The 20,073-nt window shown below is 34.3% G+C and overlaps 1 protein-coding gene across 12 annotated transcripts in view; it reads right to left on the reverse strand.

The window, feature by feature from the left end:
- RIMS1 (regulating synaptic membrane exocytosis 1) overlaps positions 1-20,073 on the reverse strand; it is a 302,331-nt gene that overhangs the window by 76,145 nt on the left and 206,113 nt on the right. For 4 of the 12 annotated variants that reach the window (XM_066179694.1, XM_066179688.1, XM_066179693.1 and 1 more), the window contains exons 20-22: positions 17,630-17,719; positions 5,943-6,014; positions 2,865-2,977 (exon numbers count right to left, since the gene is read on the reverse strand). In XM_066179694.1, the coding sequence (XP_066035791.1) occupies positions 2,865-2,977; positions 5,943-6,014; positions 17,630-17,719 (275 nt within the window). Of the gene's footprint in view, positions 1-2,864; positions 2,978-5,942; positions 6,015-8,194; positions 8,273-12,189; positions 12,274-17,629; positions 17,720-20,073 lie in introns of all 12 variants that reach the window. The other 8 variants (XM_066179696.1, XM_066179691.1, XM_066179695.1 and 5 more) reach the window with 3 other exon arrangements.

Consider the following 20,073-nt stretch of genomic DNA (forward strand, 5'->3'; position numbering starts at 1 on the left):
CAGTAATGTAAAACTACCTTGTTTTCTCGTAAGTTGAATTTCTACCACTCTCAGACTGCCAACCAGAGTAGTAACTAAGCATCATTTGGTAGAGATAAGGAAACAACCTTTTGTTTAGTTCCAAACTTGACAACAAAACGGAATGTCTGAAATACAACGTCAGTCAAGACTTAGTGTGGATAGGATCAGTTACAATTGATAGCTAAAAATTGAAGATTAGTACTTAAAATACCACTCTGTTTCTTCCCATGAAAACTGCTACCAGTCTCTTGCTCCTTCATTAACTGTCATTAGTTCCATAATGAGGACTTTAAAGAGTAATAAAATTACTTCACTGGATTTTTCTATGTCTCCCGAATGTGCAACAGAGCATATAAGAAGCCCATTCTTGATATACAAATATGCAATATTTTTTCAGCAATCACTATGCTTCGTATAACTGACTTAAATGCATATATGTATATATTCGGATTCAGAGATGTATATATTTAGATGAGTATATGACTCTCATAAAACAACAGGATTTTTACAGAACGTAAAGACGTACTTTACTATAAAAATGATACTTTATGGCATATCATACAGGTTTTCCGTGAAATACATGACATCAAGATGACCATCAAAATGTAGGAAGAAAATGCGTTTTGAAATATTTTAGATGACATTTGGATATTGCACTAGATTTTGACATCATCTGCATCTACGGTGACTGAATTTAAACCATTAAGGACACACTCCAGTTCCAAGCACAGTTAATGTCAATCTTTTACAGAACTCAATGTGCTTTGGGTTCAGTACTACATTAAGGTCAGATCACTTCTGGTCACTACATTTGACCCTGGTACTCATTTGACCGGGATTATAGAAGTGAAACTAATATTAAAATCTGGTACTGTAAATCAGAGCAAGTACTGTGGTCTTATGGCCTTAGTGAATTTAATTTCTAACAGTAGTATTAAGTCAGACATACTAGCATATGTATTTCAACAGATACTGACACAATTTTTAAAGCACGTATTATAAAATCTACTCAATTTAGTACTCCTCAGCAAATATATTCTGAGCCTGAATAGAGCATTAAATGTGGGTAAAATAAGACAAGCTCCCTTTCAGAAGCAAAGTCAGTCACTCAGACAAAACCAAAGTATTGTGTAGAGAAGGAAACCTCTTTAACCACTGATTCCATATGCAGTAAAACAGCCATAGTGACACAGGCGGCACCATTTGTAATAACAAAGCAAACACGACGCATCCTACCTGCATGTTTTATATATAAGGCGCAAGCACATTGAGCACAAGTGTAAACAGGAGTTCACTGAAACAGCATTACTTTACAAGTGTTCACTGTATCAACAACTTTATAAACCTAGAGTAGCTTTGGCCTTCTAATCAACTTTTGTTTTTTCTTTCCTCTTCTGTACACATCCCATTTCTACTAATTTTCATGGTAAGTTCTACATTCATTTCCAACACCTTCAACAAAACATAAACTGGTATTTTACTCTCACACCAGTTACCAAGACCAGCAGAAAGATGATATATGAATATGCAAAGGAAAGCCAAATTAAAATTAAATTAAAGCTGATTCATCATTATATATTGTACCAAGTTCTGAAATCGAAGTAGAAATATGGAAGAAAGTTGAAATTCATTACTTTTGACATTTCCCTTTAAAGCTCCCAACTTGCTAATATGCAGCAATAGAAACTCTGAGTGTAGTTTGTAACTAGTTTATAATTCAGACAGTACTAGAGTCACTACAAAACGAGAGGACCTGAATAGAAAGTTTAAAGTTAATATAAGCCACTTATATCAGGATATTAGTCATTCAAAATAAATCCATTTATAAAGCGAGAGTACATTTTATAGGTGCTAATTGAGGGGTTTGTATGCCATCACAGCTCAAAGCCTTAACATTAATGTAAACTGATTGCAGATTAATGCAAGCCATCATACAAGAAAACCTCACTGGTTATCTGTCATGATAAGGTGGTCACGGTCAGCAACTTTATCTGTTCAAGACTGTGATCTGCTAACAGTTCTGAAATGCACTACAACATTTCATCATTATAAGCATTTCTTTAATTTCCACAAAGAGGAAAACCTTGTGGTATGTGGCAATCTCAGTTGTTGCTTGTAGTCAATGAGAAAACAAGATTTTTAAAACACAGAACACATGAATGTACAAATATCATCCATTGCACCACTTCCTTTTACCATAAGAGCTCATTCTCTGTGTGTGGTATTTTGCTAGAAAAGGAAACAGCAATGTAAATCCTTATTGGATCTTAGTATGTAAGAAACATCTTCCATAATCATCAGATATACATTGTCTTTTTCAGAAAAGAGCAGCATTCTTTGCCTGATCAGTTTATTCTTAAGCAAGAAATGACTGGTGACCTGTACTCTCACATTTCCCATGATAATTGTTTTCATTCTTTTTCACTGAACTATGAAAGAAGGAAAACAGATCTATGACATTTATTATTAATTTATGTTAATAATGCACAACAATAAATATAAACCACAAAACAAGAAATGAGTAAGACTGTCAAAATCCTTGCCCTTGTTTTTGTTTTGTTTGTTTGTTTCGGCTGATAACATACTAGACATGTTGGAAACTACCATGACTCTAATAGGAATTTTAAACATGAAAGGGTATTAGAAAAGTAAAGGCAATTAAACCACATGTAATAACCCACCAGTCAAACTTCACTGTGTTTCCCAAACTACAAAGATGCTTTCATTCTCTTCTATTGATTTACTGGTGTAATTATAGCAGTGGACAGGTAGTTACACAAGAAAACTTAAAGAAAGGTAAGAAACGAAAGAATTTGAGCAATCACAAGCTCATTATTTGATACCTTGCTCTATACTGCCACTTCTTACTGGAACTTGTGGTAGCTGTCTTCCCCTACGACTGCTGAAAGAGGTGTCTGCAGGAGGAGACTGCGTGGGACTTCCTTGCTGATGTGTTCTGCAAAAGAAATTGAGAGAAAAGCAAAATAAGGCAAATGAAGAGACATTTTATATTCTGAATTTTAAACACAAATTAAGTTGCAAGTACTGAAGATGGGTTTGAAAAAGTTTGCATTTGGTCTATGCCATATGCACAAACTCAGGTCTAGATCCCTAGTCAGCTTATAAGGCCTTACATTTAATCTCTCTACCTACCTTCAGCTATAGAGAAATTGTTTCCTTTTGTTTATTTATTTATTTATTTGTGGGTTTGTTTTTTGTGGTTTGGGGTTTTTGTCATTTGGGGGTATTTTTTGACAAATATTGAAAAACCACTGAATGAAAAGCAGTTTTCTAAGAACCACTTATGATTATAACTCACAATTTATATACATTCTCCTACACTCATAAAAGAGCAATATAAAACGCCACTTTAATGTTTTATTAAATTTAGTATTCCCTTTGTGCTGATGCAATAATTGCACAAGGCCACTGGACAGCAAGTATCTATTTCCAAAGGATAGTGTTAATTCTTACCAGAACACAAAGAAGGAAAAAGACCTTTAACCTTTGTATTGGGGTGGGGGAAGGGAGGGTGTATGTTTATGCAAGTACCTGTGTGTGCATGCAAAACATGCACAAGACTTTTAATATTCAATATTTAAGTAAGTATGCTAAACCACTTTGGCTGAATTCTAGCTAGCACTAGAACATTAGAAATTTTTTGTGTTTCAGAACACTTTAGTACTTGATGTCTTATTCACAGATATAGTTTCAGACTGTAATGTATCAAACACCTTTGGAACCCTAACATTTAAAATAAGTATGGGCACCTATAATATCTATAGAGAAAAGGTTTAGGAAAGTAGAAGAAAGATGAGAAGCAGCAGATTGCTGAGGAGAGCTTACTGTGAAATGCCCTTGCCAGTTAGAGTAATGTCACACACTATGGCGGATAAGCACTGTTTATCCAGTTGCAAGTTGATCATTTGTAATTTAAAGTAGCACATTTGTGCAAGTTCAAAGTACTGTTGGCTTTCACTAGGTAGATCAACTGACTTTGTCTTAGCCTGTAAGATCAGAGTTTGCTGTGTGTGAACAATATGTGATTTTCTGCACTGTGTTTAAGAAAAATACTTTGATAATTTTCATATGAGTACAGAACAAAACATAACAATAGAAGGATGAGACACAGCCAGTCTTTTAATCTTAATTTGCATAAGAAGTTAAGTTCATCAGCAAGAAGTGCCATCTGGATGGTGACGGTAGGTGGAATAAAGGATATGGGAGAACTGTAAATACCAAGAGAAAATTATCTACGGCGCCAGAATGACTGAATGTGCCATGTGTGCTCAGTGTACAACACCACACTGAAACCTTGGAGGCAGAACATGAAAGCTGTGCTAGACACATAATAACAACTTTGTCATGAGTGGAGAAGGCAGCGTGGAACCTCGGGATGCCAGGTGATGTACAGAGCATGAGGGTGTGACACTAGCCTGCTCACTCAACCTGGAGCGAGCGTGGTGTTTTCCCCTAAGGACTGCTCAGTCTCTCCTGGGGCTGGAAGTCCCCTTCTAGAAAGACATGGCAGCAGACCCCTAAAATATCAGGGCCAAAAAGAGACTGTTCAGTTAGCGCCAAGCACACCTTCCCAATGCCTGGGAATATCTGACAGAAAAATTCATTGCCTGTCCTATTGTCAAAACTTTCTGGCACTAGTGCAATATTACGTCTATGATGGAATACTGAACTACAGCATTCAGATTTATTGAAACATTTTTGTCTAACATCTAAGACTAGTGAATTATTATACGGAAACAGAAGCCTACAACATGTTCCATGGAGATGTAGAAAGAAGCAGTACAATCCATGTTTCCCTATGCTCTTGTTTCCTGGGTTCATTGTTGAATTACCAAGAGCCAAATCCCTTGGACATCAGTTACTTTTCAGAAGTCAGAAAAAAAATAGTGGAAAGAAAAGGTTTTAGTAATTTCCATGGCACAACAGTCCCTGACTCAATCATAACAAGGATTTCAGTCATCATTAGGATAATCTCTCCAAGTCAAATGGAAAAAGCACCTGGGTTGTTGTGACAACAGAGTCATCTGACTCAAGGAAAATGTAGCCATTGCTTTTGGATCAGGAACAATAATCTGGGACTGGAAGCAGTAAAATTAAAAAAAAGTGCTGAGGTTTTGCTGCATAATGTGCATTTTCGTTGAAAATAGAGATGTCTGTGTTGTTCATGGAAGTTTTAAGGCTCTCACAATGTAAACAGATGTACATTCCACCTCTAGAATCAAAATAACATAAATCAATTTCTGACAAAGGCAGTATCTCATCCCTCCTCACTGCTCTTATTTCAGTTGATAGGGTTTAAAACTTAACTAGATATACTTATTATTCAGTATATATATTTATTTTTTCACTATTTCCTAAGAATTTGAAAATGTAACCCCAAACTATTGTAACATCCAAGTTAAAAGATATAATGACAATACAAATTCAGAGAAATTCAATTAATACAAAAAGTTCCAGTCTTTATATTAATTTTATGCAATGATAGATTTAAATTGTAACTTAAATTTTTTATATTTTTAAGTGAAATTCATTTGGTCAGCAACATTTTTAATTATTTATCTGTTATAGCTACCTATTTGAATAATCCATTGTGGTTTCTCATCCTCAAAGCTAATGTAAAATAAGGATTTTTTGAAAAAGAGTCAACGTTAAAGTGCAGAAAAGCACTTCTAGTCTTTGCAATTGAGTTTATCTGCAATGATGGAGAACACCAAAAAATTGTGTATGTATGCAACAAAGTGCCAATAATAGAGATACAAAATACATAATACTGTAAATTACGGCAACATAGCTTGTGGTACTATTGTAGACATTCTACAAAAGTCATATGAGAGGTATATTCCAAACTCTGGAATCAGATGGATAATAAGAGATGCCTACACATCAATCAACACTCCTACCTTTCTGTTTCAGCTGCAGGGCCTTTCCTAGTTTGTTTTTGGCTGCTATATCTTTCCACTTTTCTGGACTGCCTGTGAAGTGACATGTCAGAAAAGAAATAAACAAAGAAGAAAAAGAATACAGAAATATGAAGATTATTTACTCATGTATTATAAAGGTAATAAAAGAAACAGTTGACAAATGAGAAGAATTATCCCCATAAACAGGCTGGTGAAGTCGAGGTTTAAGAGACATTGCATTAATTAGGTTTGATTGACGGTCATGGTGTGCAGCTTATGAGGTACCAAAACAGGGAAGGAAACATTAATCCTGACTGAGGCTGCAACTACTTTCAACTTCACAGCCTGCAATTGACTAGAAACAATGACTCCTCATAGTCCTGTAAGTCAGATCTTAACAGCATGAGAAACAAGTTCAGAGTACACAGCAGGAAAAAAATCTTGCAGAAAGAACCAAAAATACTATTTTAAGGTTTAAATAGATTTAAAAATTGCTTTTAAATCTAAATTTCAAACGTAAAACAAATACTATGTCATATCAGATCTAAAAAAGGCTTTCACTAGATTATTAAAAACTTGTTTTTTCAAAAAAAATCTCATTCTATTACCTTTTAAAGTTTTTAGAAACAGATTAAACCAATTCTATTTTCTTCCTAATCAATAAGTAAGTTAGAAGTTATTTCACTCTTTCACTCCTTTCCTACACAAATCTTTTACAGAATTTGCCTGTCATTTGGATAATGAGGCACTAGTTACCTCAGACAATCTAAGCACTCATTTTGATATTAAATAAGAACAATGAAGATTTATAGGAGTCTGTACATATAAGAACAAAGGTAAAGCAACATTTCACCATTATTGCCCAGGACTATAAATATAATACATAAATCTCAGCAAGTCTTGTGCTCCAAAATGTTCTGTACTACCTCCAATAATGTCAGCATTTACAATTTAGGATTTACTTCAGAAAATCATCAATATGTATTACTTTTCCAGAAGAAAAAGTGCATACACTGTTTCAGGAGTAGTAAAATCAGGGAGTGATGATTACTCAATCCTAGACCAGAAATGCTGACAAACTTTAATACATGCAAGATCTTGCAATGATACAATCAATGTCATATATTAGACTATATAAATTACTGTGGGCAAAACAGAGACAAAAGTATTTCAAATAGTAAGTTTTCCTTTTAAATCTTTGTGCTTATAAACAGTAATCCAGTGCCTGAACTGGAAGACACCTGAACAGCTGTGACACCAAGTTATGTCCAAAGAACATAATCATAGTGGGTTTTCATTATTTTTACCCACTGCAATATTTGATGAGCATTTTATTGTGATGCAGTAAATTCCACAACAAAGAAAACTGCAGAAAAATACGAAATGCTATCTGCATGAGCAGAGGTAATTAAAAATTACCTCTGGATTTTAAAAAATGTATTTTCTCAGAAAAAATAGTACATCAGATTAAAATCTGAAATCCCTTTTGTCCTCAATCTATTTTCTTCAGATTTATTTTTTTTTGTATTCTCATTGTTTTTTAATTTTTTTCCTTTACCAGGACAAATATAAAGTGGATACAGAGGAAAACACACATATTAAATGCTGCAGCTTTACTTAAAACCTACAGTTAGCAAAGTTCTTTAAAAAAAAAAAAAAAACCTACAGTTAGCAAAGTTCTTATGGCTAGATCCACTGTATGCAGCAGCATTACCATTCAAATTATGTCACCCTCTTAATTTTCTGTTTAGTTGGTTCTGTTTGGGGCTTAATTTCTCTTACCCCTTATGCTGCTTGCCTAGACTGTGACATTGTATACAATGAAGAAAGAGATGGTGAGTAGTTTCTGACAGATGGAAAAGCTAAGTGCAGGAGGTGCTTTGCTGTGACAAGGAACACAGTAATACACAGCACTAATGAGCTGAGTGCACCTATTTCCCTGCTCTCAGGGCTGTCCTTGAGAGCACCACATACTAGAAATTATTTAAAATCAGTTTCCTTTTTTGTTTCCTCCCTCTGGCTAAGATGATGCCGTATACATTTCCAATTAGCTTAACATGCTCCGATTTACTTCCTAAACTTAATTCATAGGAGAAAAAATATTATCCATGAATGATACATGCACGTATGTACTTGTACATAAAACGAGGGGAAAAAAAATAAAATGTGTGAAAGTATGCAGAGCATATGAAGAATATACTATAACCAATACCTCATTTACTTTGATCTATGATTTCAGTAAATAAGGATACCTCTGTGCTGCTCCAGGTTTAGCACTTAGGTGGTCTACACTGTCCTGTTTTGGAATGCAAGACTCCAGCGTCCTTGTTCTTCACAATATTTGGAAACATGGATGTGAATTTGGACGGAATGAGCAGAGACAGAGATGGTCACATGCAGTGAAGGTGGAGACATGCAGTAAAACATATAAACGAAAAGCATTAAGTCACTATCTATTGAAAAAAACTATATTTCTCATTTTCCTATTCCAAACACTATAAAATTTTGGATGCAAGATTAACAGTCTAAAATGTAATGAATTATAGAATGAAAGCCACATTGGTATTTTTAAAAGCCATGATAGTCTGTACGCTGAATGGCAGCACTGTTATTTAATAGGTGCTATTATCCTTCTTGAGAATATATAAACATATTAAAAAACCTCTTTGCTTATGAAGATGCATATTTTGTCATAATATTGTGAAATTCTCCTGAAAATGCAAGTAAATTTCCTAATTTCATGTATTTTGATGAAACATTCATATTCTATTGCCACACAGTCTGCTACAGTAACAATTAGCAATAACTCAAGAGCAAAGTAGAATAACTGATTCAGGTTTTTTTGTCAATAAAAAGTATATGGGAATATTTTTAAATTTCTATGGTATTTTAATTTCTGCTGAAGCCGCAGAATTTGTTCACAGCTTTCAATTTGGCAGAAATATTATTATTATGTTGGTTTATTTTTAGTTTTGAATGAAATATATTATAAGATCTATAAATGGAATATTTCTTTTTTCAAATAACAAATTTGGATTTTGATGAGAAAACTCAGCAAAATTTGTGGTCCACTAATAATTAGGTTTTGTAATATATTTGCATCTATACCTCCATTAGGGTCAGGAAAGGCTAAAATTTCTCTCTAAGGTCATAAATCCTCCAACTGTCACACCAAATCATTGAACAATACATATCATATAAAGACAAGAACTACATTTTGGTTTATATACAGAAAAGCTATTTACAGTTCATGTTCCAAAGTTCTGTGTGCCTCAGTATATTTCACAGATTTGTGTTAACAAATCTACACACAGAAATTTGACAATATTCCTACTGAAAACATAACAATTTTATACAATTCAATGTCCAGTATTTTTAAATTGTTTATTACTGTCTTGCACAAGAGCCCTCAGAAGTTTGCAGTGTTGCTTTATGTAGCCTAGAAGCCAAGAATGTCATATTCAGTACTTCCTGACTTTCACTACTAAGTCTTCTTAAAGGCTGGATCTGCAAGGTACCTGCAAGTACCAGGAGGGCACTTGCTCTGCAGCTGGCTTCAGGTGATTCTCGGACAAGCATTCTTACACATGCATGCATGACTGACAAAAGCTACTTCTCTTAAGTGAAAAGATATGAGAAAATTCCTTTTTTTTAAGGCTTGTTTTATCCAGTCTTGGTTATATGCTGATATTATGTGCAGATTTTTTCAAACTAACAGTGTGAAAAAAATTTTCACCTACCATTAAATGCTCAGCTTTCATTCACCTTGTTTTTATCATCGCTTACAATTTCACAGTTCTCCAGATACCCATCTGTCTACACTGTAGACATTAGACATTTAGACTTTCTAATTTCTAATAGAAAAAACCCAAAAAACTTTCAAGGAATTATGCTATGGAATTCAATAGAAAAAGTATCCTTTAAAATATCTTATAGAAATACATGATACTAATCAAACATTTGGAAATTTTTAATACTGAAATAACACATAACTCATGTCTTCATTGCATCAATGTATCAAGGAGTCACTTCTTCCTGATACGGCAAGTGTACAAATTCCAGAAGAACAATCTTGCCAAAACTTTTATCAAAATTTATGTTAATAACCATTAGAAATAAATAGAATGTTGAAAAAAATGAATTTATCAAAATTAGAAACAGTGCATAAGTCACAGATTTAAGAAATGTATTCAGAAATAGATCTTGATTGCACTCTATATGCAAATTGGACCTATTTGTAATGCAAATCTGTAATGTACTCAAATGAAGAGTAAGATGGAGTCTGTCAAAGTCAATTAATCTATGAAATATGAGTCAAAAGCTGTGATAAGCAGTTAGTTTGTTATCCCTGCTGATCCATCAGCCACTCCCCAACAGCCACTACTTCAGTTGTCAAATTGATACAAGCGTATCTCAAAAAAACTTTAGTTATTGAACTGAGTAGTACTGGCCCACTGCAATAAACATGTGAATTAATCAGAACAAATGTAAACTTACAGAGCAGAGAACAAAGGTAAAGCACCTTTGATTCCCTCACTGATGTTCGCTCTACAGATATGCAATACAAAAAAATGAATGTTCTCAGAACTCTTAATGTTGGAGAAAATCCTGGAACTGCTAGGCTGCAAACACTCATCAGCCTTGAGGTTAGCTTAAATTCCCTCTCTGTTCATCAGTGCCTGACTGCTCATCACTAGGTTTTGGTGACCAGACTGCATGCAAGACAAGAAGGCACCAATTTCACATAGAAAATCAGACTGCTGTTTATCCATCTCAAAAACTTTCCCATAACAGATTCCATATCCTACAGATGCTCCATTGTAAAATGTTTCCTGGTGGGCCTTACATGATTTCAGTTTTTCTCCACAAAATTACAGCTGCCATAAAAAAGCTTACTATTTGGCACTGAGAATGGTAGTATTTAGATGAAAACCTCATTTCACTGATTTTTTCAAGTCGGATACTCTGAAGTCAAAGGCAATCTTTCCATTGACGCAAAAAATGAGAACCAAAATGACTTAAAAATGCCTAAAAGACTTAAAGAACACTTGTAAACTCTTAATAGCTTAATAGTCCCATCAAAAGGATGTGTTGGCAAAATTTCTGGAAATGCAGTATCTGCAAGGGAGGACAGCTTTGAAACAACGTTTCACTAATTTAGTTTTGTAATTTATAATGCCGTTTAACTCAAATTAAAAAAAGAAATACTACCCACACTCAGTTACACTCTTCCCACCTGGTATGAGTGGAATATTTCCAGCATCAAGCAAACAAGATAAATCACAGTACAAATATCAGTACTGTGAGTAGACTTTAGCAGAAGGTCAGGACTGGCACCACTGGTATTTCAGTTTTACAGTTTTAAGTGCAACTTCTTAAGTTCATGTACAGATTATTTACATAAACTTGTATTTAATTATTCTGTATCCGGTCACTCACTGTAATACAAAATACTGAAAGAAAAAAATTGAATTTGCATTTAAATATACATTACAATGTCTGCTTAAAATAAAGCCTGTCTGGAAACAGAATAACAAAAAAAAATTACTGCTGCCAAAGCAATGGGATATCAAAAGTCATGTGATTAGAAAGCTCATGGGAAGTAAAAAACAAAGATGCTTCTATTAATCATAGGTGATATTCAGCATAAAATTAATTTAAAGCCCTGATGTTCATAATCAAAACCTACCTTATTAGGAAAACCTGCTCCATGGAGGCCATCCTGATTTGGACAGAATTTACAAACAGTGCCAATTTTTACATACATCAACTAGAAACTGTTACCAAGACCTCCAAAATATCAGCCTGTGGGGTTTTTTCCCATTAGGAACAGTTAGTTGAAAAAAGGAAAACCAAAACCAATGAAAACAAACATGTAAACAAGGATATGCTCTACAACAAGTATTTATCACATTATAAAGCACCACAGTGAAAGCACCAGCACCATTTAGAGAAGCAGGTAAAAACAGACTAAAGGACATTAAAACAGATGATGTCCTGCTGTATCAGGACATATTTCGTGCCTTGTGACTACTCAGACAAACAGAAAACTTGAGAAGATGTTCATTCTTCTGTGCTTTATAACAGTTCGACAAAATGCGGAGATGATATCTAAACTGCTGTTTTATTTTGGGCTCCTGGAGGTTGCAAGTCTCCACATATATGCACACTTCTAAATTTCAGTGTACTCCTCTGAGAGTGCAAGATGCAGTAAACCATTTTTGAACTGGGAGGAGTTGACTAGTACCTGTCATCCTCCGGAGATGCATGCTGGATATGAATCCTGGGACTAGTAGGTCGTCTCCTCTCTAGGGAGGGGGACCATCTACCCCTGTTTGCCCGTTCAATAAAACAGGAAAAAAATACGATATTTAGTCTGTGGCAAAATTAAATATATGTATGGGATTCGGGACTGGAAAAATACCCCAAAAAGTAATGAAAGTGGGTAATTTAATACCCAAGTGTAGTTTACTTAAGGCTGCTTAATGCAGAAACATCACATCTGAAACTAAGAGAAGGTGTGCCCAAAGATGCAGAATTTAGACCAACATAAATTTTCTATATGGTGTACCATTAAGTTTTCAAATAGTCTCAAATGCTAGACCACCTAAAAGCCTGTTGTTTGTGTAGGAAGCTGCAATTCCAAATTAGAAAAAACTTTTAAAGACCACATGATGGTCATTATCTTGGTATTTTGCTAATTCCATCTCTCCTAACTATTTACATGGAAAAATGTAATCTTAGTAAAAATGTAGGACTATTAATTACAATAGAAGCTCTAGGGCCTAAAGTCACCCTTTTCTGGAATGCAGTGAAAGAATGCAAGTAAATTATTTTGCTAAACCTAAGCTACACACATTTGTGTACAAGAACTGGGATCATTATTCATTATTTGAAAACATATACTGAAAGTGTGTGCAGCCTGCTTCCTCTTCTGTTCATTTCTCTTTATCCCTGCAGTACATGCCAGTACATTATGTTACACAACTAAAGTCAACAAAAGAACCTGAATTGAGAATGAAAACTGGTGTATTAGGTGATTTTTTTTTTTAAAAACTCATTCAATTTAGAATTATATATACAGTATTATAGACTGATATTGCTTATTTTTTGGGATGTCATGTGTTTGCAATGCAACAAGTGTATGCATAGCAATTTACAATACCAAAACAAACTGATTTATTGACAATTGGAAAAATGTTTGCATAAACTCAGGACAAGTATCTAATATCTCTCTTTCTGAGGCATTCTTCCAGTCCGTGTAATAGGGAAAAGGGTTTGATTTATGGAACATGCAAATAACAAAGGTTTCAGGGACATGAGCATTATTTGAACAGTTAGGTAGGTCTTTCAGACGTTTTAAGAGCAAATAGGTTGTTAGCAGTTAGTTTCTTTTTCTCTCCAAAGCAAGAGTTAAAGAAAATGTTAATGCATCAGTGCACTCAGTCAAAGCCCTTAATATGCTGATATCCACTACAGATATTAAAGAGCATTTGATAGAATTAACTAGGTAATTCAGTAGAAATTTCCAGAACATGCTCCCTTTCATTGAATGCTGAATAACTGTGAGCCACACTACAACACCAACATGTAATTGCCTATTTCTTTATATGGTGGGAAAGAACCAGAAAGACAGTATGTTGCAGACTTAATGCAAACAGTTATTTCACTGCACATTATTTTAAATGGAAATGGGGGTATTCGACATAACTGTTAAGGGCATGCAATATAAAAATCAACATGAAATCAGGACAAGCTTTAATTGGATCAACCCCCCTGGGATCTGTTTATGATTAGGTAACAGGAAACTGTTGAGCTTTGTCTCTTGTTTAGATAGTAGTGACTAGCTGATAGCAAAGATCCTACTTTGATTCCCACTGCAGTGAAGCACCTCAGAACAAATCCAACACAGCTGTGGGGTTGTATTTTGCTGACCCTTATACATGACCTGGGCTGTGCTCCTCAGTTTTATTTGCTCAGATCTCCACTAAGTGATGTCTTAGGCCAAATGCAAAACAGAAGTGACCAATCAGTGCAACTGTTCTAGTCCTAACTGCTAATACATACAACAACTGCTTGCAACAGCAGAAATTTAGAGGGTAAATAATAGCCAGACATACATACTAAATATTATTAACTGTCACTGGCTGCAATCCTAAATCAGTCTGGGAAACATGCTATTATGATAAGAAATCATTTCTAAATCATTTCAGAGTCTGGCCTTGAACCTCATGTTCAGGTGTTTCCTGAGCAGAGACTAGGTCTTGAAAAGAATTTTCTCCCTTCTAAAAAAATAGCACTCAATTTACAAGGAAAAAAGCAGAAATTTTGAGACACAGTGAGAAAGATAATAATGAAAAAACCCACAGCATAATGAAGTAGTAACACGAAAAACAATTTGAATGGCCACAGAGGACGTATTATAAACTTAAAGCTGCCTTGTAGATCATCAAAGGAACTTCAACCACAGAATAATTTTGAAAAAAAAAAAAACCTAATTAAATAAACAGCTTGGCATAAATAGAGGGTAGATAGTGGGAAGAGAAAAAAAAAAAAGACAAGATATGGTGCAACTGCACAGAGGTATTAGTAGGGATATCAATATTTTTGAATGTCCTAGAGTATACTGTGCAAAAGAGGAAGGATTAAACTCTGTACAAAATTAGTCCATTTAACAAAAAAACTTTAGCAGACCTGTGTCAAGGCAAGCTCAGTTTGCCAGCCAAGTTATATAGACATTACTCGGTCAAGTGATGGAACTTATAGGAGGAGAAAAGAAATTCTATCTTCATTGTTGCTTTGGTTCTGCTATACTGAAACTAACTGGACTTTCATGTCACAAATTCATATATAGAGCTGAAAGTAGTTTTCTGCTGGTATTAGCAAGTCAATAGAATGACTTTTACTGGCAAAGCAGTGTCTTAAAAAACAGTAACTACTCTGACCATTCCAAATGACATGAATGATATTGTATAAATTCCAAGGATGAAAACTGTTTCCAGAAAATCACTGACAGAGAGAAATAGGGCTCTACTGTCCATCTGTTACAACATTACCATTTTGTTAAAAAGTGGCTTATTTTAGCTCTTGTTCTCAAATACAATCTAATGCATATCCTCTGAGTCAAAAGTTTAGGGGGAATAAGTAGAAGTAATTATTTCTAGGCAATTATATTCCTAATTTTGTTAAAGAAAATATATAAAGCTGTATTTAGAAGTCTATACTTTTAAATAAAATCTACAATGCTGTCATTCAGGGAGGGGAAAAGGAAGAAGAAACAACATGAAAACAACTAACAATGTCTTCAACATAAGTCTCTCAAATATACTGATTAAGTGCTGTAGATTGGACTTCACAAAACCTTAGAGTGTTTCTCTTTGATGGATCAATTGTAGACCTGACAGGTGTCTCATCTCCTCTAAGTCTCTAGTAATGAACACAGCCTTTTCTATATTGTCTATTACATTGTAATTTTCATTGTGTTTAGTGTTTCATTAAAATCACTTTCAAAAGAGATTTCCTACCTTAAGGTGAACTTGTCTTACTGTATTTTAAATCTTCTGTTCTCATATCGTCCAGCACAGAACCAAAATGCTTTCTACAGACTCAGGACTTAATTCTGTATTTTTCAGACTAAAGGCTCCTCTATCATCACATGCAACTGATGACTAACTTCAGGTTCAAGCATAAGAAGATTCCACATTAAACAGAGGAGAACTAAATCATCTAAAATTTATGTTCCCCAAAACAAAAGGATCACTTTGGTGGGGTTTACATATTAAATATAACATCCTCCTCCAAAATTTGGGCTGCATAGGAAAATCTATGTCACAAGAAAGGAAGAAAAATTCTCTGTCAAAGCCACACATATCTTATTATTTTCAATGAAACTATAAAGAAAATATTGAATATGAATTTTCTTAATAAATGAAAGGAAGGATTCCAAGTCAAAATCTCCAATTTAGGACTTCTGAAAGATAATAAAAACTTTGACAGTGATGGGCAATTTTTCTGGATCAGACCGACTGATGATTTGGCAAAACCACATGTTTAAAAGCAACAGAGGCCATTAATACAGACTAAACACTTTCCTTTATGAGGAGCTCATGCAAAATGATGCAGATTCTGCATAGTGCCCAGTGGACAGAGGTTGCTGGACATGAATTCTAAAGACATAATAGAACTACTTCACATCAGGACAGATGCAGTTTTGAGTATAAATTTTTTACTAGATAGTTTATAATTACCAGTTACTGTTTCATTGAATATTTAACTTGATGGGTGGCATCTTGAAGTAAGTACAGAACACATGGCTCATGTTTATATGCAATTACATTAAGTAACTGCTTGTAGATTAAGGCAGCTGTATATATGTACACACTCAATTATTAATATGATGTTACAATATTTCTTAAAAATATCTAGAAAAATATCTGTATTTCATTCTGAGTGGCTCTATGTCAGCTGAATATTTTTGTTTTAATAACCATGTTAATATTATCTGTAATGTCTTGAGCTCAGACTTAAAAAGGAATAAACTACTGTAGATCCATCAGGGATACATCAGGAGAACATCAGTCACTTCTCTGCAACAAGAGCATAACTTAAGAAGAGCACAGTTCCAACCAAGGAGCAGGAGCAAGTGGGGAGAAAGGAAATGGAAATTATAAACAAAAAACTCAGACGAAACCCTGTCTCAAGGAGGAAAGTGCATTCTTAGTGCCTTTCTTCACACATCCTGTGCCACAATAAGGAAAATAACAACAGTTGCAACCACCACACTGTGTATTGATTTAAAAAGCACTATTAACTTCCATACTAGTTGAATAGTAATCATACTGCACAGATGAAATTGTAATTCTGTCCTGCTCCCGCTCAAAAGGGGCCTATTACTGCCCTTAGTGAGCCTAAAAATCTGACTCTAAGTGGTATAATTCTTAGCCAAAAATATGGGTAGTGATGAAAAGTTTTCTTGCGGAATCACCCTTTTTACACCAGCAGTATTTGATTCACCTAAAATTTTGAATCAAGCTATTGTAATTGTAAAAGTACAGAAAGCATCCATAACATGTCTGCACAATGTATGTGACACAATAATATTTCATTTAAATTGTAAACATGTCTTAAAACTTATGTGAACCTTAACATAATATCAGAGCAAAAAAAAAAAAAAACTTAATGCAGTTATCTGCCTTGCAAAAGCAGATGCAGCAGATTAAAGAAAGCAATGATGTTTGCCTGTTTTGTAAAAAATAGGTCAGTATTGATACAGTTCTGGTTTGAAATGTGAGTGTTTTGTTGTACTTTCTAATTTATGCCAGCGCTTTATTAGCAGCCCACAGAACAAGCAAGAAACAGATGTAATGCTTTTTAGCAAATGATGATGAAGATTCACAACCAAGGGGTAGTTTCAAAATACTTAACACTGCAATGCTATTATCAGCATACTGAGGACTTTTGTAAACAATGAACATCAGCCTGAATTAAAACAAAGGAAGTAGCTAGAAGCAGTTATAAACTCCAACACACAATTTACATGACATACATGAATATAGGAGCAAAAATGTCTACAAATACCAAAGCAGACGAGAATGTACAAGAATGTGGAATACTCATATGAAGAAAATCAAAACTTATAAAGATCACCAGCACAGATGACAAGAAATTCATAAGTTTTTATTTTATACCTTTCTCGTTCTGGTGAATGCAAACTAGTATCTGGTCTCAAGCAGTTGGTACTAGCACTCCTAGCCCTGTCAAGGGAGGGCTGCAGTTCACTAGTGCCAGTGCATTGCATCCAATGGTAGAAGAGAAAGAAAAAGAAAACAAAGAAAGGAATACAATGTTAGATATTAACTCATAAAATAATGCTCTCTTTACAGAAAATGTAGAATCACAATGGTTTAATTAAGGAAAACGTAAAAGAGTTGACTGGATGATAGTGTCAAGATTTGTTTAGAAAATAAAAGCAAACAAAAGGCTGCTAGAAATTTTTTGCAAATATCATTGAAATGTTTAAAACTGAATGAGACAGAACAGCATCCACTTGTAAAAAAAGCGGAATGAGAAATACGAAACAATAAAGTTATATCCTTCTTAACAGCAGTAAGTCTTAAGCAAACAAAAAAAAATGTGATCCACTATATGTCATGTGAAATCCCTTTACAGTGAAGTTCATTTATTCTGCAAAATCCATATTAGATACCAAACAAGTGGGGGGATTAATCCTCAGTGTCTTACCTAACAAGTAGATCATCTCCAAATTTCGATATTCGTGAATTAAGGCAATCATGAAGGAGTGAAATATCCTGTCTAATCACGGATTTGGTCTTAGCACATGCAGGAAGGGTTGAGCTTTGTAAATTAAAATTATTTAAACAAAATGAAAATAAATTTAACATGTAACAAAAATCTCATACATAAACAAAAGAATGTAATAAAGAAAAATATACAACATATAATTTTAACAGTGAAGACAATTCCAACTAATAAAAAGTAGTTTGGTTTAGTTAGGTGTTAATTTAAACAATTAGATGAAGTTATTTTAGGATTTTATCCCTTATCTCTCCATCACAAAAATGTATGAAACATTTTGTTAATTTTTTCTTTAACAAGGGAAGTCTATCTACTTTTTTAAAAAGAAGCTAACTACGCAAAAGGGACTCTAAACATTTCTTACCTGTACAGGTTCCAATGAGTACCATTTTCTAGTAAAGGCATCTTGGGTGGTAATGTTTTATAGTGCCTAACAGAACTTCTTGAATGTGGTGGGTCAGAAAAGAACACAGGAAAACACAAAAACATGCCAGAAATAAAATGACAGGTAAAGGCAAGCCACGACTGACCACAAACATAAAATAAATGACCATAAAATAAATGCATAATATTCTATTATATTGTACAGCTGTAGGAGTAGACATTATATATGTTTTTCTCAAATACTGTGACAGCTATCTGGGGGGAAAATTTTGTATTAACCTTTTTCTTAATAAAGTGCATGAATTTAGGCCAATACTAGTACAACTCAAATGTTTCCTTGAAATGGAAGTAATATATATTCCATTTATAGACACTTTAATTAAAATATACAGACTGTTTTAAGTCGTTATTAAATTTACTCTTTATTTCTCTTAGTGCTGCTTTACCTGCAGACATTTAAACCTCTTCAGTAGCTGAGCATGAAAGTCTTGCTAAAACAGGGGTATATAGTATCAAAAATTTAATTGCAGACGTATTAGAAGCTGGCTTTTTTGAATGTGGGAGTCTTTTGAAAGTGGTGTATAAGCTTCAAAATTTAGCAATAATAAAATGTTATTAGTCATAATCTAGTAACTTAGGAGAGGTACTAGATCAGCCAGCAGAGCAGCACTAAGGTGTTACATGAGAACTATCTAATATCATCATAGATTTTAGAGAAGGAAATATTTATTTTATCAGCCAGCTCTACCCAATGAAAAAGGGAAAAGTTTAAAGGCAGGCAGTGGCTGCTGAATGGAAATTAGGTCCATTTAATGGCTAAGGGTTAATAAAAACATTCAAACAATTTTTCACATACCCTACTAGGGCACAACTATGGAACTACTAGGAGAAGAACCAGGAGGTTTGAGGATTTTACAGCATCAAGAACAGTCTGCCCTGATAGGACATTTTGATTCCTGTTAAGCCTTGGATCAAAACACAGCAAAATCAACATTAGAAACCTGACTGTGTCACAGACAGATGAATCAACTCTCTGCCTGGAAATATCAGTGTTTGTAAAACCCTGAGGGATTTAACTGAGGAGCTTTGACCCTTCTTGTATGGGCTTAGTGGTCACCACTGGTGACTTCTCTATCAGAGGTCACTGTAATGTTGCAAAGGAGGAATCAAGGAATGGTTGTCATCAGGCCAATCCTGGCATATGAGCAGATATTACCAATCAAAGTAAGGTGATCTAAGACATGGAATGTGACAATCCATGACCTATAGCATAAGTACACACCTTTCCACCATTTCTGCTATTAGTCAATAATTGCATACAGAGAAACAGGATGGACAGCTAGGACTAGTATTGCAAACTGGTGAATTAACACCACCATTTATCTTTGTAGCTTGGACTACCTAATTTCTTTCATTTAACACGAAACCATTA

Source organism: Chamaea fasciata, unplaced genomic scaffold (assembly GCF_029207755.1).
Source record: "Chamaea fasciata isolate MVZ Bird 193981 ecotype frontalis unplaced genomic scaffold, bChaFas1.0.hap1 SCAF_3, whole genome shotgun sequence".
NCBI classification, from domain to species: Eukaryota; Metazoa; Chordata; class Aves; order Passeriformes; family Sylviidae; genus Chamaea; species Chamaea fasciata.